Raw genomic sequence first — 20,628 nt, 5'->3', positions numbered from 1 at the left:
TAACATGTTTCCAGAAAAAGTGATCATATTCCTATAACCTTGTCTTTGGAACCATGGAGAACAGATGCAAAGTAGATACTTTGCCCTTGCTCTGTCCAAAGATCTAAGTATTTCCATTTGTTTCTGACTCAGGACTATGAGCAGAACTCATTATGGCTAGTAGAGGTGTTTTTGCAGATGGGGAAACTGGCACAGAAAGATTAGAGACTGTTGTTGAAACAACCCCCTCTGGCACCCAAAACAGACCATAGGAAGGGCAGTGGTCCATGGAAGAGATTCAGACTATCTACTTTCCAGGTTTGCCAGACTACAAAGGCAGATAATTTCATCAGTATTGCTGTTTTGGACCGCAGGGTTCCCTGTGTATTTGTACACAGACTTCTCCATGCCTAAACTGGTAGGCACTGGAACACTTGAGATTATGAGATATGTAGAGAGGCACCTGCACTGCACCTAAGTCCCTGGAGGGACCCAGTTTTTTGAAAAAAAGGCTTAGACCATACTGAGCACCAACAAGACTAAGTCCTGTTAAAGACAGTGAAGAAATACCTGGAGATGCTGCCCCACCTCTTGCTTTGTGGCTCCTTAGAGCTTCGTGGCAACAGCATTTACTGTGGAAATGGGAAATCTGGGTCATAGGCTTTCATCGTCTGCCTGGAAGGGTGCTCTGCTTAGCTTAGCAAAGCCTCAGCCAAGTTCCACTGTGCCCCACTTGCACCCTTTCTGTTGAGGCTGGGCTGCTCTGAAAGAAACTGCTGCAAGCAGAATGAGTGAGAAGAAGCCATTTCTGAGTATACTCACCTGGGAGTGTGGGGGTTTTATGTCTCTTCTATAGTTGCTAATGAATCCTGCCATGAAGAAACATTGGATAAAATGTCAATAACACTCATCAGTGCCTCCCCTTCCTAAATTTCCCTCTGGTTCCTTGATCTTGTACTCTTTTCTGTATGATGGCCCAACTAGAGCTGGAGGAATGCGTTGTGGTAGGGTGTCATCCTGCGGTAGTTTGAACAAACTAGCTCAAAGTGAGGGTAATGTAGAAACTGTATCTCCTATTCCTAGACAAGTGTGTTGCCCTGCAAGCTACCAGACTGGCCTTCCTACCTTACTTCTCTCCCTCCTGCTGTAGGATGCTCGCCCTGAGAAGTGCACTCAACATCTTGAATCTCCATCAGGATTACTGCTATACAGGGCTATGGGTACCTACAGAGTGCAGCACATCTAAGGCTGAAGAAATTTCCACTCTCTGATGGATATCTACGTGCTATTGAGCAGTTTTTAGGCTTGCCTGAGAACACTTACTTGTTTGGATGAAAGGGTATCTGTGGTCCAGAGAAGCATTTTGATTCATTATAATGTCATTTAAAAAAAAAAAACAAAAACAAAACCAAAAAACATTCACTGCAGAGTTGGGATTTTAACTCTTTTTCATATAATTTACATCAGTTTCAGGATAAACCTGTAGCAGCGCATGTGCTTGCTGCTTTCCCTATTCCCATTACTGCCTTCCAGTCCCAATTGCATCCTCTGGGTGTGGTAAAGCAGTGAGCGCATACCCAGAAACAGATGGAGCCCACCCAAAAAGAGACTTTCTCATTGCTAACACTTCACATTGACTCAGAAGGAAAAACAAATAGGAAAATGTTCAAAAATGGAGGTGGATGAGTGTATCACTGCGATGACTGAATTTCCTGTGTAGGGGATTGTCCCACCTCTAGCCTAAGGATAGGTGTATAGTCCTTTTAGTTTTAATAGACTTTTCATTGAAGGATCACTTTTAGGAATTCTAACTCCTAGTGACAAGAAAGTGGCAATAGCACAACAACAAATATTCTACATATAGGAGGACCATTTCAAAATAATTCCTATTACACATTGGTTGTCACTGTTATTACATGCATTACAACCCTGGAATGCATCATGCCTCATACTACCAGAGGGTTTTTTTTGCTAGATGGCAAAATAGATGTAAACAGCAGAATAGATGCATGTGTCTGCTGTATCTGTAGTTTCTCCTCGGGCTTGTTCCTGAACTATGTAATGTAATGTAATTCTGTTCTGCCATTACCAACAGTGGTTTATGCTGAAGGAGAAAATAGCATTGGGATGTGTATATAGTTTATATTGAATAAGAGCATTTGGTTGCTCATTGTGAAGCTACGGTGTGAAAGCTTAAGTCCTTCCATGGCTTCTCCCTTTAGTCATCTGAAATATGCAGGGAAAGGGCACTGCAACAGATGAGTACAATTCTTCTTGAAAGAGGAAAGTGCAGCAAGAGGTTTATTCCAGTCCTAAACAAGGAACTGCCTCTCCATCACAGCATTAAACCAATGCATCTTTATTACATCCACCCCCCCCAGGAAAGTACATTAGAAGCTATTGAGATAGCTTCTGATCCCCCATTCTCTTATTTCTCACTAAAGCACACGCATGTGTATGTCCTAAGTTTAGCCTTTACTTTGCAGATCAGCCAATAAAGAACTTCTCTGCAGTCTTTTCCTTTGATCCAACCTAGACTGTGCACTTGAGACCCCCACAGTCTGGTAAACCATTTGATGTGAGCGCTCTGTTCTCTGAAGTGCTGGGACAGTGCTGAAAGTTGAAATTTATTATTGTATTTACAGCTTGTCTCCCACAGTGGGACTGGACACAAGTATACTCCTCTTCTTACTGGATTTCAGAACTGCCCCAAAGAGTGCTGGACCCTGGGGACAAGACTGATAGTAGTTAACCTAAAAATGGGGATGTTTAGTCAGATTTGTTTGGTCATTTGCCTCCTAAGGTCTCAGTGATGTACAGCGTGGGTTGAACAGCTCAGCTTTAGGCTTCTAATTTGGACATCATTAAGCAGGCTTTTATTTCCTTTTTTGTCACAAAGAAATGATACAGTGATGAGAAAACCAGAAAGCTGTGGATCATAGATTTTGGTGAGGTGGCACATTATAGTATTGCTGAAATGAAAAAGGCCAATTGCACAAAGAGTTAAATGGCAATTGTTTAGCTCCCAGCTGGGTGGGAAGAAGGTCTAATATTAAACACATAGAGTGGGAGCCCCTCCGCAGTCCATGCTGCTGCCCATGCTGATGGCTTCTGTCTACCTGCCTTGCAGTCAGGGGCACCAGAGGCAAAGGGACCCAGTTATAATGAGTTTTGGTTTGATTATCTGATGTTGGCTACTCCACAGCCACTCTGCAACAGTGTGAAGACATGAGCTGGTTACTTCCAGAGATGCAGTTCATAAGCACAAATGCTTTTGTACAGAGCTCTTTTTCCAGAAAAAGAGAGGAAAAATCGAGAGCAGATCTCCTTTGTGATTCTTCTTGTTATACAGCTGAGGATGCACCAAAAGCCCTGTGGGCTGGGCTCTGCCACAAGTGAATTGAAGTGTTGGCAAGCAAAGCTGAGCAGCTACCCACCAACCACATTTTCTCTACCCCCAAAAATGAACAGCCCTCCATCACAAACAGCTAAGTGACATGGTGTCATGTAGAAGGAACAAATACCCATTGCACAATTGTAAGGGTCGGTCAGCAATCAGAGATCACAGCAAACGAACCATCATGACTCCACTGAGTGGACCGTGACAACAATGCAACTGCAAAACTGCATTGGTGTGAAGGCAGTGGAGCTGGTTTTGCTTCTAGAGCCTTGGCAACACCATACAACAGTCTTTTTTGATCCTCCTAGGCTATCGTGGTGACAGATGGAGAGAGGATTCTCGGTTTAGGAGATCTGGGAAGTTACGGCATGGGTATCCCAGTCGGGAAGCTTGCTTTGTACACAGCTTGTGGTGGAGTTCACCCACAACAGTGTCTCCCTGTCCTGCTGGATGTTGGCACAGACAACGAGGTAAGACATTTTTTTCGCAAATCTCTCAGAGGGGAGAAGGGATTGAGATTAATGCTTATCTGAGCCAGTTCCCTTAAATGTGGAGGCAAAGCCAGAGACATCCAAGATGAGAAGATGGCTAGACCAGCACTGCAGGGAAGTGGGCAGGTTTCATTCCTGTTTGATGCTCAGAAAACTTTTGCTTTTATGGGGAACTGAAATAAACACTAAATAGCCTCATGGTCCCCTGGTGAGAAGGCTCAGAGTGTTGCCAGTTGGAGCCTTTCAGCATGGCAAGGTGAGTTGAAAGGTTTTGTACAGGAAGTCCCTGTTATTCTTCCTCTGGTAATTGTGAGAAAACAGGCGGATACTCGGTTCTGCATAGAGGTGACTCTATTCCAGAAAATGGAGAATCCCTGGTGGGTGGTTTGGGAATGATTAATTTCAGTGTTTTGTCAGATTGCACACTTTACTGCACATGATAACCAGACAAGAGGACTCCATCTGTTTGCAGATTTTTGCCTTATGACTCTGGCTCAGAAAGGCCGAAGAGCAACACTTTAGCAATGCCAGAATGGACATCTGTGAGGATGTCTTTTTAAAAATGAATATCCTATAGTTATTTGTGATGGCCTGGGTTTGTCCATTTTTTTAAAATGTACTTGTACCTCACTTGACCCCAAGTAAACCAAACAAATGTTTCTTGAGAGAAATAACAGATTTGGGGTATAAGAGCTTTGAGTTTGTGTATGAAGACAAATGAGTACGACATTTTCAGATATGCTCACAGGAAAGCTAGATTTTCTGCACCTCTTTCACTCCAGCCCCAAGTGTCTCACACTGGACATTTGAAAAGAATGAAAGAAAGCAAAATCAGCAGCCACAGATGACATCTGGGATGAGAGTCCCAATTACCTCTTTGGTCCCTGGTCCTAGGATTATTTTATCCCTTTAGCACAGAGGCCTGTCATGGGCTGGTGGAATATAGGGTGTGCTCATCTCAGCCTGATCCATGGTCTTTCCTGAAAAGTGGGAACTCTGAGTTTGGACCCTCTGAGGCTAAAGCGGGAATTAAGTCTCAGCCTCTCACTTCTTGGAGTTTCCAGTCAATAGAGCATTGTATTTGACTTTGGCTCCTTCATCTTTTCCTTCTCCTCCATCTCTTCCTTATCCTCCATGCTGGTCTGCACACCACCAAGTGCTGGCATGCTCTGAGCTCCCCAGCTGTAGTTTCCCTCCAGAGGGATCTGAGTGCCAGTGCTTCCCTTCCCATGGGGGAAGCATCTTTTTCTGTCTCAGCATCCAGAGAACAGTAAAATCCAAAGTGGCACCAATGATTTTTAGGCATCTCCAAGCGTCAGGTGGTGTCAGAAAAAGGGATTCCCAGAGTCAGTCTTGGACTCTTTTGTGCTGCCCAAGATCAAGTGTTAGTTATGTGTCCAGGAACTTCTCTGTGGAGGCAGTTTCCACATCTGGGATTAACATATAGAAGTTGCTGGTTTCCAGCAATATGAACATGATATATATAATTTGCTTATTTATTTCATGGCTTTCTCATGTGCATAAACCCACCTTAACTGAACCCTAAGCATGTCCTAGGAGCATCCTGCCCTACGACTAAACTTGTTTATCAGTGCAGAAATAAGACACCTCTTAAAGGCATTCATCCTGTTCATCTCTGCCTTTTAATGTATGGTTAGCCTAGGATAACTGTGTTGCTAACACAGAAGCCTCAGGTAGAATGGAGTAAATATACCAGTTGTATTATATATTTAGCATCAGTCCCCAGCTTGTCTTTCTGACAGTCCGTAACAGTTTGTATACTCTTTCAGCAAATTGGTCTTTTTTCAGAGCTTGGCATTTCTCAGCTTGCCTATGGGATAATTTCATACTCCATGAACCAGCCCCAGAGCACATGGTACTCTAGTAGCCATCGGTGCAGTAACGCAAATGGGTCTGCTTTCTCCTTCATGGCCCTGCAGAGTTAATTTATCAAACCCAGAGGAAAACCTCTTTCATCTTTCCTTCTAAGGGAAAACAGCTGTGGCTGTAAAAACAGATCTAATTTTAACATACCTGCCAATATTTAGGGCCCATATGGCTGCAGGACAATAGGTTTGAGATGGCTCGTCCGCTTCTCATGTGGATGATTCAGTTCCTGAAATTAGAAGGGAAGTAGAGTTGCTTTGCAGTGACTCACAGAGGTGTTGGCCCACCTGTCTCCTGCCACCGTTTGTCCTGTAATTTTCCCCAAAACATGTGCTATTTCCATACTGACCCAGTCCTTTTTAGGTGGCTTAGGGGTCCCAACTTTTTGTTGGAAGAATGGCCTGGGTTTATATTCCTAGCAGAGGCCAAAAAATAAACTAATCTGTTGGATAGAAATACCTTGCCTTGACACCTGCAGATAACCAAGGTGAGTGCTAGGTAGGTGCAGGGCTTGGGAATGTTTTGACATCTGATCACTGGTTCTGGTCCACTCTGGGCTGCCACCTAAAGGCCCAAATGACACATGTCATTTCAAGTTACCTCAGGCGATCTTCATTGCCCAAAGCACTGTTTATGGTCAGCGACCTTCCTGGTGACCTCAGTGCAAAATTAAGAACTGAATGAAGAGTAAACATTCCCCAGACAAGGTCAGTTTTGTTCACTAAGTAGAGACGCACCTTGGCAGGGAGCCTTTGGCAGAGCTGTTCAGGGGATGCAGAGCTCCGTTTCCTACAGCAGTCAAGAAGCATTACATCCCTCCAACTTTATTTGCATAAAAAGATAATCCGTAGCTTCTTATGAAAACACTTTCTGCTTAGGAAGAGCTGCATGAGCTGGCCTTCACTGTGCAGTAAGTAAAATTAATATGACCAAACACACAAACTTTTTGGGTAGTCTGTGACATAAATCTCCATCCACCCATGGAAGAGAAGATGTCAACAGAATTGCTTTATGTCCTAGGCTCTCCTGAGTGATCCACTCTATATTGGACTGAAACACAAGCGGGTTCGTGGGAAACAGTACGACGAACTGATTGATGAGTTTATGCAGGCAGTTACCAACAAGTAAGTAGGATTATATACATGGCTCCTCTGGGCTGCTTCCATTTAAGAACAAATGTTGCAACTCATGAAGTAAGCACTAGTATAATTGATTGTCCAAGCAAAGAAAGGTCATTTAAATGCAAGTCTCCTGGGTGGTCTACAAATGACTCTTTGTGCTTGAGCACTCTGTGTCAAAAATATTTGTCTTCGGAGAACTGAAATGGGACCATTTCCTGTCCGTATAGGCCAGAGGTGTCAGACATATGCCCTGTGGGCTGTATCTGGCCTCCATCATGCATTTATAAGCCTCATTCAGCATAAGCAGAATCTAAACTTTGGGTTATTTACATTTTGTAAAGGAAGTTTCTAGCTTTCACCATTGTGAAGGAAATCACTTAACTGGAAATGGCGTGTTACTCCGCACGGTGATGTCTGTGTGAGTCTGCAAAACTATCGCATTGTTAAAAATAGGAGCTTTCCTGCTGGCATTTAAATTTGCTGAGTGAGAAGGCCAAGATTATAAGTGTTGTCTTTTCAATGATGGGATAGACCAAGTGCATAGCTGGGATAGAGGGTCTCTGGGGTACCAGGGAGTTTGGTATGGGAAGAGCAGAACCGCTACCTCAGCATTGTATGTGCACCTATGACACTGCATTAAGTTCCTCTTTCTCGAAAAAGAAAATATATTAAAAGTCTCCATGACTGTCTGGAGAGATTATCATAGGTGAGAACAACTGCTAAGGAGAAAAATAATATTTGGAAAGCCCCAAGCTCCCTTAGCAGCTTTTTCTGCCTTTCATAAAGCAGCAGATGATATTGATAAGGAGTGTCAGAGAGCTGCTGTCTGCGCCTGATGAATAGGCTCTGCCTGTCTGTATGCTGTAGGGTCTTTCCTTCCCAGCTGAAGGAGCTACGTTTGATCTTCCCTCTTTCTTTGTCTCCAGCTGGCTGTATGTGTGTGTGTGTTCCTGCGTAAATGGAAGGGAGCAGGTGGTAGGTGTTTAACCAGCTCACAGTTCATCTTCTCTCCCGTGAGGTAGGAGGCATCATGTCCAGTGTGTAATGACAACACCTACCCGTCCACTGAGAAGCATATCTTTACATATGGTCTGACTGCCAGCTGGGTGAGGGTGGAGGGATGTAGGAAATAGGGGCTGAGGTGCTGAGGACCATTCAGTCGCAGCTGACGAACCAAGTTTTGAGAGGGGGTGAGTGCATCATGGAGAATTTTAGCAGCTGTTGATGTGGTGGCTCTGTGCAGCGTTGTGCTGCGCCCTGTGCACATGCAGTGCTGCTGTTGGGCCAGGAGTCTCCCCTTTGCTGTCCGGCAGCATGGTGTAGACATGTCCTGTATGATGGCCGGCTAGTACATCAACCCACCCGGCTGCAGTTACCCTCTTACTGTTTAAAGACACTTGCTATCAGACGGTGCTATAGCCACTATATTTGTAAATATAAACACAACAACGCTGCCTTGCCTGTTTGTTTTGAAATACCTAAGGATGACTACAGAGGAGAGAATTTTGTGTTTGTGCTCTGGTTTGTCCTTCTTTATATTCAGTAAAAAAGCTTGACTGGAACGTCAGTTAATTGCAATGTAGTTTTATGTTAGAAACTTGTGTGTTATCTAGGAGGAAGAAATTCTTGGCAGCCAGAAAACCAGTAAAACACAACTAGGAAATCAGAAGAGGCTCTACAAGTATAAAAGATTTGAGAGTTGCCAGGGTTGACTTGTGGGTTTTTTTGTTTGCTTTGATTGTAGTCACTAATTAATCCTTCAAGGAAACTGTCCCACTTCCTTCTGGCCAGGAGACGACAGGGGTATTGCAGTGTTGGTGTTGATGATAGGATGGGAACAATAGAACGAGAATCCAGATGATGGTCTCAGCCATCACAAATTTGGCTCTGAGATTTATGCTTGTGGTGTTAAATGCAAAGTTTATTGCACTCGCTACTCCCACAATGTCTGTGACAGGGCCAGAAAGACAATTTGCCTTTTCTGTGCTTGCTGCTGGAGAGGAAGAGTTGGCTGTTATTTTCCTGTGTTTCTTTTACATGAGCTAATCTCCGCATTGAAGGGAGAAGACACTTAGCCATGAAACAATGAACTCTTATCTTATGAGGAGGTGATGTAATATCTAATGCTTTCATCCAAGTAATGGGAACGAAGTTCCTGGGGCCCCTGTCCCAGCTTTTCTATTTCTCTTATCCAGGATGAATTGCTTGTGGTAAGCCCCCAAAAAGTTCTCTGCAAAGTGGGGCTGGGAAATTCCACTTTGCACTTCTCCATTCACATCTGTAAAGTATTTGGAGATCCTTGAGTGAAAGGAGCTATTACCCTATATTATCATCCTGACCACCAGCACACTTTAAAGTGTTGCTGGAGTGCGATCCTCTGTGAGCTCTGGGCTGGTGAATAATCCTGCTGTCAGCCTGGGTTTGGCAAACTTATATGAAACAGATTCATTTGGTCTCAGATTTCCACTGGAATGGCTGGATGCAACCCAGTAGGAGCTCTCACTTCTGTTGCAAAAGGAAGCAGAAATTGTTCAGGAGGTCAAGAGCATGCTGCTTTATTGGAGCCTGCTTCCACATTTGAGGAAACCTGTATGAACTGCTGTGATCTTCTTATGCAAGTCTATAATGTCACATGCAAATTCAGTTATTTGGGGAGGAACTTTCTGGGTTGCAACAAATCTCTTGCAATTTGGGGGTTTCCTTTTCAACTTGAAGTTCATGCAGAAATTCTGTCTACTTCCTGAGGGTACTTCAGCTTCTCATGGAAACCATTGGTCAGTTCCTCTGCAGGGGTACCTCCCACCCTGTCAAATCACTGCTGGCTTAAGGGACATTTGTCACTGAAGTGGAATGTGTCTGAGCCCACAAGAAAGCCAGGGGAGTAAAGATTTACTCTTCTAATGGAATAATAATATCAAACAGATGTCAAATTTCTATAGCTGGAGACCCCTACAGTCAGCAGAAAGGGCTCCCCGTCTCATAATAGCCACCTGGTAATGCAACAAGGAGTGTGTCAGAGGCTTCAGGGTTAGCACTTACATTATTTTGAAATAAGGTGCGACTTCTGGGCAATTTTAGAAAGAAAAGCCCTTTCTGAAACAGCTGGATAAATTTCTGGGTTTTCCTGCTGCTTAAACCTCCATTCATTACTCTTGCACCTAAAACACATGAAATGACTGAGCTCTTTAACAAGAGCTCCAAGCTATGCATTTTGCTCCTCTTGGGAGGCAACTATGTGCAAAATTTGACCTGTTGAGCCTAGCCCATGACTGAACGAAGCAGCCTGACAAATTGCTGGTCTCTCACAATGAGTAATATGTTGTGTATGGGAAAATCCACTGCTTCAGTTTTCCCTCTCCTCAGTTACCATGGCAAAGGGCAAGTCAGTCTTATTCTTGAACCGGTACATTTTTGTAGGCTAGAATAAATATTCACCTAAAGTGTCCAAGGATCATAACTGGAGTAACCCACAGAATTTCTGGGGCTTGTCTATATGAGCAAATTAAGGTTGAAATCAAAATGCCATTGTGCTGGGGCATGTTCTCTGGGCTCTGAAGGGCTTCAACCCACCGCCTACAGTGACAATATGCGTTAATCCTCAGACTCTCTTTCAAAGCAAACTACCACTGGAAATTTTCTTACTCCTTCCCCTTTTCTCCTAAACTGGGATAGAAACCGGAGACCAGTTCCTTATCTGTCCTATTCCATTCACTCCTTCTGTAGTTTCATCATGCAGTAACAGTGCAGCTTGGTGGCTCCAAGTGGCCAGAGGTGTTGATGGGTGGCCTGTCCCGAGCTCCAGCCTCCGTTTTGAATGCTGGCCTCAGTCGCTTGCTGGCAGATGCTGAGCATGCAGCTTGAGACCCTGCGAGAGGCACCTCCACATGCCAGCAAACCATGTCACAGAAGCCTCATTAAGCTGTCATAACTTCACTCCCCTTTCCTTTCCCATCAGTGCTTATTAACAGGGTGACCAGGGAAACAGAAGCTTTCTATCAGCCTGTGCCACATAGCAGAGCACAGAAGACATCAGGAGATCAAGCACTCAGTTTCTCAAAATGGGAGAAGAAGGAAAGTAGCTCTGCTGAGTTTGTTTTCCCTTGTGCTTGTTCTGTACCTGATTTCTCTTTGCCTAATCCTTTCCCAGTACTTTTACCCACAAACATAGCAAGTCAGGTCCCATGTGCTCTCCAACAAGCAGAGCCTCCTCGAAAACGAGCAGCCTCTGTTTCAGCAGTTCTTCAGGGCCATGGATCGCAAATTCACCAGCACCTTTTGGAAACAAAATCACCAGTGCAAGTGTCCCCATGTTATTTCTTCAGATGCTCTAGGTAACTTGGCTAATTGAACCTGAAAGACTAGGCTTAAGTCTTTAGGCACCACTGGCCTCCAAAACCCCCTTGTGTAATATTGCTAACACCTAAAGTCCCTCATCAGCATCTATGTGTCTGTTAGAAGACCTGTAGGGCTAATGGTATAGACTGACTCCAGCCTTTATGGGAATACAAGGTGGATATTCTCCTTACCCATCTGCCCCAGTTCCCGTGGCCAGAGGGACTCTGACACTCCAGAAGGGAGAAGTGATGGTGATGGGAAGAGCCACCCCTGCTGTCCGTTATCCTGGCTTGATATGGGATGAGCTCATCAGCCAGCTCCCGTGATCTGCTTTTAGCCACTGGGTGATGTTTGTAGTCAAAGAACAATATTGAAGTTTTATTAGCTTCATTTTCTGCTACTGAGGAATGATTGAGCTCCAGATGTGCTTCTACAGAATCACTGTGGTAATGGGCTTTTATTACCTTGCCTTCAAATCCTTTGGGATAATGCAGTTACAGATGTCAAAGAGCCCTCTGCTCTAGGCTTTCTGTCTGTGCTTTCCACCAGATTACCACAGCTGCTTCAGAAAGATGTGGCTGGAGACCATCTGGTTTTGTGGAAGGCAGGAGGTGAGGCTTCATTCCTTGTTGTCTATCACAGGGTAGCTCAAGGCTACATCTTGGGGGCAACACTAATATGGTTGCATCCCCTGCTTATGCCCTAAGAAGCCTTGTGCCTCCAGCTGCAGTCTGTGCTCAGACCCACTGCAAGGAGGATGACATCATTTTGCATAAAAACACAAGGATGCCCATAGCAGCCATTAGTGCTGCTCTTAGCACTTGGAAGTCATGAGATATGCTGTGAAAAAGAGCTGTTGGGTTTTTTCTGCTGTAAGAACTATAATGAAGGTTGACTATGATTTCTCAAGTTTTTTTTTCAAAGAACTTTGGAATTGTCTTGGCTTGATCTTGCCCCATATCCTGTCTCTAACAGTAGCTCATAGCAGGTGCCCTGGCATATGACTAAGAACAGCCAGCATGCAATCCTTGGCATACCCTCCAGCTTCCAGTAAGGTGAGATTCAGGGATTTCCTGCTATCTTTGTGCTTCAAGGGTCACTTTCATTGACTTAGCATGCACTGAATCCACAGCAGGCTCTATGCCTCAGAGCATGGTGGCTGTGTTTATGTTAGCAGAAACCTAATGAGACTCCTACCCAACATTAGAAATTGTCTGCAGCTTGAGATGATGGTGAGGCAGGCAGCAGGTCCTGTTGGGTTCATGATGCAGCTCCCTGGCATGGGATTTCTAAACCCAAGACCCAGAGTTCTAAGTTTTGTATTGACTACAATACAAAAGGCTACCAGTTTTTGCAAAACTCCCATCTGTTGTCTCAAAACACACTTTCTAGCATAAAAGCAATTGCATTTTTGTCTCAGTCATGGCGACCACCATAAGTGCTATATCTGCTGTAACAGTCATGACCTCTACTGTGGATCCTTGGGTCCAACTTTCAACATGCTGTGATTAACCTGGCAATCAATGAACCTTACTCATTACATTTCCATTTCAAAACAAAGATATGATTGTGTTTTCTAACTTATCTCTTCATCTCTCCTTTTAACACTATTAGAACTATTTAATGAGTGATATAAATAGTGTTATTAAATCACATCGTGGTACCGAGTGAGGGTTTGAACATTTTATTCAGTGGATTCAGAACCAGAAGATCAACTTTTATTTTAATTTACCGAAATTTTAGTTTTTGTCAATTTTTTAAGGGAAAACTTGCCTTCCTCTTAGCTATGTGGAAGTCTTAAAAATGAAAGGCTTTTTCTGATGTTAAGTGTAACATCTGTCTGTGGCCTGTAAGCACACAAATGTTGTAAGCTCTCCCTGTAAACAATAGTGCACTTGCCTGGCCCCATGCCTCCAAGTAGTAAACTTGCCATGTTGTTGTCTCTTTACCTGTCTGGGTTTCCTCTTCTTGGCCAGAAACGCATACAAATACGCAAACAGTGCAGTCCTGACGTGCAATTTCTGAGACAGTAGTCGAAAAGCCTTAGCCGCCTGGGACGTACTTATGCTTTTGGGTAACCCTGCCTGTTGCAAAGAGCCCAACAACCACACCAGAGCTGCCACTTGGGCTATCAGCAGGCTCAGAGGTGGGAATGAACAGGATCTCCAATAGCAAGAATGAGCCTGAGCCTTGCACCATTTTTCCATGGGATGAACAAAGGTACCTTTTTACCTCTAAGCCTCTTCTTAGCTTGGCAACAGTGTTATTTAAGATTGCTGGTTCTGTCTCTATTTCTAATGTAGATTAAAGCGTATCTTGTTCTGTGCCTTGAGTCAACCTTGGCATCAGATGGGACAACAGCCTCATCTTCCGCTCTTGTTTGTGAAAACTCGGTTTCCAAAGACCTTATGGAAATGACTTGCCTTTTCTCTCTCTGAATGCCCCAGTTGGCCTCTTGAGGAGGTGCCTGACCAAATTAACCCCTAAACTGTGGCCAGGAGTTGTATGACAGAGTACTGCTGGTCTGACCAAAAGCCTGCCAAGGATCATGCTAGCAATTTATCAGTAAGAATGGCCTCAGGACACTGGCCAGACTCAAGTGCTAGTGTTGTTTGATGTGCTAGAGTGGACTTTGGTTTTCCAATAGTGACTGCTGATCACTTGCCAAGCATGACTTTTTTTCTGATGACAGGCTCCTTTATGAAAATTTCATTTTTCTTGGAAATCAGAACTTTGGTTGCTGGTATATCAAGCAACAGTAAGAAGATCTCAAGGACAAGGGCAGGGACAATTTGGTTCTTCTCTGCCTGGTTTTGTGTAAGACTATGAGTAGGAATTGCAGAGCATCAAAGCAGATTCCTTGTATCATGAATACTGAAAGCAGTGCTATAAAATGCTAAATTCAGACAAGGATTGGAACCTCCTTCTTGTGATTCCTTCCATAAAGGAACTAGACCTTCTTGCAAATACCCATTTTTTTCATGCATGTAGGAATGTTTTATACTCCCTGCTCATGGATGGTGAAAAAAATGCCCTTTTGATACTGGTCAGCAAAGGCACTGCACAGGTCCTTAGGCCACCCGTGAAGTTCTGACTTGTGCAGTTTTGGTCAGATGCTTCTCAAATGGTAACTGCTGCCTCATGAATTTTTTCCTCTCTGACCTCGTGGCTCTTAATGAGGCTGGATGAACTCAAAGAGGTACATACAAATGAGGATGAAAGAAGCAAGTTGCATAATGAGATCGTTCAGGCAATTGAGAAGTCTCTTAATAAAGAAGCTAAAAGCAGTGTCATCAGGAAAACATCTGTCTCCCTCTTCTGGGATTCACGCTCTTTTGTTCCACGCTTCGTGCTCATCCAAAAGAGATGTGTATCATCCTCTACAGGGGATACAGACTTTGCTAACAGCATCTTTCCTGTTAGCACAGCCCATAGATTTAGTGTAGCTCTGGTTTGATAGTAACAGTTCTGGAACAACACCGCAGTGATAAACAAAATGTGAATCCTATGCTTGTTTTCCAGGAAACAGAATCATTTTTTAACAAAGATTTTTGGGTGGTAATTTTTACAACTAAATTGTAATATTCTATATGTTTAGCTCGTAGAGTCACCCTTCATTAGGGTGACAGTCTTATACTATCATTTTGATCAATAGTATATTATTTAATTAAAAATCCTTTTTGTGCAAAATTTACTAGGCTAAGTCTGGAGATTGGACTAAAATGAGTGTACGGGACCATTCTATAAAGCATTTCCCAGTGAGGCTATTTTTACAGAAGTCTTTGCAAGGTATAGGAGAGAATGCCAAAATTTGGGTCATAATTATTTATGGCACAAAACCCCAAAATATGCAAACTAATGAGATGGTAATATAATCTTTACCATGAAAGACTAGTGATATTTTTTTTTTATGAGGAAGAACTGACAAAGTACATCTTTTTGTTTGCAATTCTATAAAATGGCCAAATTAATTCCAGAGATGATAGAGAACAGGGTCCCTGATGGTGGTCTAGCCATCAGTGAACCAGGAGACATGGTGATAGTATTAAATAATGACTTTTGTAGTGTCACCAGTTAAAGACAGAAGTGAGGAACTGGTTTTAGAGAGAAATTAGATTCAATGTTTTATCAGAAAAAAACACACAGTGCCATCAACAAAGGATGTCAGAGTTTGCACCTGACATTAACCTGCCATACGACAAACCAGTACAGCAGAGTTTGGCTTGTAACTCCAAAAGGTCTCATTCTTGCTGAAGAGTGTGTATGTGTTGTGGTGATTGAGGGCTGGGTGTTAAGACATTAACCTGGACCATAAAAGACTGTTGTTATAGTCTCTCCCCCTTTCTATCCAGCATATTTGAATTCTTTCAAAACCACCTCTGTCAGAGGTACAGAAACGAACTGTCCAAGCATCCTTTTCCCCAGCCTGCAAATATAAGAATTACTTGTGCTAAGGCAAAAGCTCCATAAGGAGACATAAGACTGAAGAGATCCCAAGAAATGCACACTTCAGCGTGCCCAAGAGGAATGGGAACAGCTTTGAATCCAAAATCAGAAGGTCAAAACCTTCCTTTTTTGAAAGGGGATGAAAGAAGTGGGGAATGGAAGAAACCAAACTGGAGATTGGCACTTGCTCTGTTTCAACGTACTTTGTCAGTCTGAAATCCTGATAGTCTACATTTGAGCTTTCCTTTTAGATAAAGGCAATTAGATCCTGGGTGGTTGACTACTAGTGTCCCAGATGCCAAGAAGATGATAGAATGCTCTAGAGAAGATGAGTCACTGACAGTCAGGATGAGATTACTGGAGGGAGCCAACCTCAGCTGGCCATGCCTTTCCTGGACTGGAAAACATTTAGTCCTGATGTGACCTGCTGCTCTTGGCTTCAGACTCTCCTCTGGGCTCTGAGGTGAAAGTTAGGAGGTGAGTCACGCAGATCAGTTGAAACACGGAAGAATCTATGAGAACTGGCAACAAGCCAGACAGACTGACCTCAGGAACCTCTTCCTACCACAGCAGGTTGCAAGATCTCTCTGCAGGGCCACCCTCAAATCTAGCCACAAATTTAAGGGTATTTAAATGTGGCAGAGGGGATCTTTAGAAATCCTTGTTCAAATACTGACTTTACAATCACTTGTTCTAAAAAGAGGCATCCTGCACCTATAGACAGCAAGCACGGTGTCAGTGCTTTGGTGTGTACTAGCTGGGACTGCATTCGTATCAGGTCTCACAAGTTAAACAGAGCAAAATTTCTTAGCTGGTTAGACAAAAGCATACCTCACTAAAAATCATTCAGCCAAAAAGAAATCATTCATTTTGGTTTCTTAATGGGAACTACAATGTTTCCAATGAAGCACGACAATTTTGCAAAATCAGTTTTGCCAAAATCTTTTTCATTTAAAGAAATGTAGTGATCATAGAATCATAGAGTCATTTAGGTTGGAAAAGACCCTTAAGATCATTGAATCCAACCGTTAACCTAACATGATGGGGGGAGACTGGCCAGTGTATTTCATTCCATCTTCAAGTATTTCCATGTACGCCGACAGGGGACCACTTGGATACCATACACAAGGGACGGAGCAGGGCAGTTTCTGTAGAGAAGATCAACAAATAAATTACAGGCTTTGAAGGAGAGCAAAGCAGTGCAGTCAAAAGGGTGTTAAGCCAGTGACCTAGGGTGCATGACATGTATTTAAGATCTGCCTAACCAGCTGTGATAATTAGATAATATTAGATTATCTCTCCTAATTTAGGTATCTAAAGTGAAATATCTAAATTCAAGCCGTTCATCTTTGTCTTCAGAGACTGTGGAGCAAGAGGCATCTCCAGGGATGTTATCTACTTCCATTTTCCACTTAGACTAGTTCAAAGAAGTTGCCATTGGACATGCCTCTTTCTCTCCATTATCTGAGAAGTCAGCCAGAGTTGCCTACCTGAGCATTACACGGACAAACTTTAGATATGTAAAGGTAGTGGAAGAAATCCCATCCTGCGCTGCATTTTGTTGGCTGAATTCCAGTACAAGTAGCAGCTCTCTGGCCACCCTTTCCAGTAACAAGTATTTTCCACCTGCTCTCCTGAGCTGGAGGTTTTTTTTAGCATTGTTGCATAATAAGGCACTTCTGTGCTCCAGTCCCAAGTTGGCTACGTTTTACTCTTGGGTGCTACCCAAATACTCTTCGTAGAGCGCTCTGAATTCCTTTGGGATGAAACAGGTTACAGAAGTTACTGTGAGTTACTGTGCTGTGGAGGAAGGACAGTAGAACTGACTCATCGTGTTGATACTCACAAGGATGTTACTGCAAACGGCCCCATCAGCTGTTTTGTTCATACTCCTTGCTAAGTTTATCCTTAGGCTGCTTAGGTCATCCTAAGGTGGAGCACTGCACACAGCCACCAAAGTACCATTAGGAAAGAGCACGAAGCATTAACTGATGGATTTCTAAGATGCTCAGTAAGTCAGCTGCCTAATTGGTGTTTAATTTCAGTGACTTTGAGCAGCATAAGTTCTATAAAGTCAGTTCAAAACCCCAGTAAGGTGGGTAGTTCTTGAGGCATCATCTGGAGATTCCCATCTTTAAGACTCACAATCTTAAATATTTTGTTCTTTCATTTACAGCATCAGGTCTTAGGGTCTTGCCATGACCAATTTGTGGTCTTTATTAATGAAAACTTTAGTTCTCACATTCTGCAAAGGCTTGCTTAGGTTCAGGAATGTCATTTACACTTTAAAAGGCTCAGTGGACATATTGCAGAGAAAAAGAAAGTAATCTTCCAAAAATGCCTGAGTGAAATGACTTTGCCTTCCAGCACCATCGCATTGTACTGAGGAACATGAAGAGAAATGAAGAGTTTATGGGCCACCATACCTTGAAGAATTTATGGGCCATCATGCTTTCCTTGTGCTCTGCTTAATAAAAAATGATCAAAGACAATAATAGGTAGAAGTAACTGTGCACTGTCTCATGCTGCTGACCAGGAATGTGAAGTGAGGAAAGAATTCTGTGCTCAAAAGAGAAAAAAGAAAAAAATGTTCAGCTTAATACTTTTGCAAATTTGGCTCTGTAGTCAGCGAAACCCACCCACCTACCCTTATGCTCTTTGGAGAGCTGGTCACACATACATTAGTGCTGGCTGAGATCACTGATTTTATTAAGCAAGTCAGTAATGTTACTTCCTCAGTGATACAAATAAATAAGACTCGTGTTACAGAAATAGTTTCTATAGCAACTAAAGTTGCTGAAAGATTTGCTAATTCTTTGCTGTGAGATATTAGCAGATGTTCTGGATGGTGTGTCATCTCCCTCTTAGCCATGTTTTCCTTACACGTTCAAACGATGGATAAGAGGATCATCCATTAGAAAACTGATTTTCACAGGCACTTTATATTGTTTATTTGCACAAATTCCTTGGATATCCACAGTGTTCATTTTCACTTCGAAGACTTTACAGAGAGAAAAAGACTTGGGAATCTTCATCTATTGTTTTTCAGAGTGTTGCTTAGCATTTCAGAAGAAATTTTGATACTGGATGTCTACTTGATTGCTGCCAGAATCTGCAGTGGGGAGGCTTAAAGTGCATAAGCAGTCTGTCCCTCAAATACCCAGTGTAACTTGTAGTTGGCAGCACACTGGGGACACCTTAAGAGCACTTTGTAAAAAGAAATGCAAAATTTCAATAGACTCCAGTTGCTGTTGAGCTGTGTATCATGGCCTGTCATACAGGGTGCAAAAAGAATTTGTCCTTTTCAAAGTCACAAATGGGAGCAGCTGTCCGGTCCCTTTTCTAGGGGTTTTTCCTTATGAAGTACAGCAAGCTGGAATTTCCCCACCTGAGCATCTAGATCTTGCTGAATTTCAAAGCCTGTTGGTCCCCTGGACAATCCATGCCTAAACCACCATACCCAGGGTGAGAGTTGCGGTGCAACTACAACAGGGATATTGCACAGGGCTCTTGTGTTGCCCCTTTCAGCGTAGTAAACAAGAAGTTGCTGCCTTTCTCGCCAGTATGACCAGTCATGCTTGCATCTGCCTACCAGTCAGGGTTCACCAGACTCTGACATTGCAGAGTGGGGAGTAAGTATGCTTCTTAAAGTAGGAGCTATCAGACGGCACACAATCAATAATTCTTCCTTATATCTAGTCTGAATCTACCCTCTTTTAGTTTAAAACCATTGCCCCGTGTCCTGTCGCTACAGGGCCTGCTAAAAAGTCTGTCCCCATTGTGGTGCTTTTCTCAAAGCAAGCAGAGAATGTGAAGCAAGTGTAAGAGCCAACCCTTTTCTCTTTTTGAGACCAGAGGGTTTATGAAACGTGAGTTTCTCATGATGGACAAATAAAGGAGCACAATGCATGTGCTTATCTTTGTCTCCTTGCTGACAGACATACTTGAAATGGAAAATAATAATAATAATAATAAAAAATTCAAGGCCCTTGCAGGAAAGCCTGGCTGCCTGCACCGAGAGTCCCATGAAAAGAGCTTTTCATGACAGGAGGCATGGTTCTCAAATGGGGCATGTTTTATCCAGTATCAATTTCTAGTTTAAAGCAGGAGTGTCCACTACCTCAGATTTCAGTGTCAAAGGAGGAAAGTCTGAATGGGAGATATGTAAGGTGATGCTGCCTCTGCACTGCTCACAGTCCCAGAGAGGGTCTCTAACACAATGCAGCTATTTAGAGCCCTTTCACCTATCTGCAGCCCAGAGGTTGCTAATCATTGTGTTACTCATTCCCTGAGGTTCTCCCACTGCCCTCTCACATTTATGTGAGAGTAAAGAGTACTTAGGGCCCTTTTAGATTTTATTTGCAAAGCTTTAATGCAGCCTAGAGTCATAGAGAGTGCTGAAAGTGTATAGATATGGAGCAGTCTGAGTATTACCCGATTTTTAGAAACTGCATGCTTGCCCTGATATTACTGGACAATTATGGAAAGTTTGCAATTATTTCCTGCCTTTCGACTCTACAGGTCACTAGCTGTCATTGCGTGCTGGTTTCCGCAAAGCAACTCAGTGGAGAGAAACATTTCCGAAGCACAAAAATGTGGCTATGAAATCACATCGTGAAGCACTGGGTCCGTGGGATCCTACAAGCAGTTTTTCTGTCATCTCTTGGTCATGTACAGTTGAAGTGGGCACTCGGTGGTGTCCCTTTAACTGACATTCACTTGGCAGTCAGTTTTGCTGTATTGCAACACGGCAGTTGCAATATCCATTGCAAAAGAGCATCTCCTTCACTTTAAGAAGCTCCTCAGTAAACACGCCGCTGAAAATTTGCCATACCAATGTTCCAAAGATACATATATATGTATATATGTAGGTACATAGGTATAGGTATAAGAAGCCCCTTGAGCTGTGAATACAATTTATTCTTGGTGACTCCACATTTCTAAGTGTATGGACCTCAGGAAGGCTGTG

The 20,628-nt window shown here is 43.2% G+C and overlaps 1 protein-coding gene across 1 annotated transcript in view; it reads left to right on the top strand.

Moving 5' to 3' along the window:
• Positions 1 to 20,628, top strand: part of ME3 (malic enzyme 3) — a 130,469-nt gene that overhangs the window by 90,725 nt on the left and 19,116 nt on the right. Inside the window, exons 5-6 of the mRNA XM_086481700.1 lie at positions 3,688 to 3,849; positions 6,778 to 6,881. Coding sequence (XP_086337826.1) covers positions 3,688 to 3,849; positions 6,778 to 6,881 — 266 coding nt within the window. The remainder of the gene's footprint in view (positions 1 to 3,687; positions 3,850 to 6,777; positions 6,882 to 20,628) is intronic.

This window comes from Leptosomus discolor, chromosome 1 (genome assembly GCF_034619465.1).
Source record: "Leptosomus discolor isolate bLepDis1 chromosome 1, bLepDis1.hap2, whole genome shotgun sequence".
NCBI classification, from domain to species: Eukaryota; Metazoa; Chordata; class Aves; order Leptosomiformes; family Leptosomidae; genus Leptosomus; species Leptosomus discolor.
This window is presented reverse-complemented; position numbering and strand designations above follow the sequence as displayed.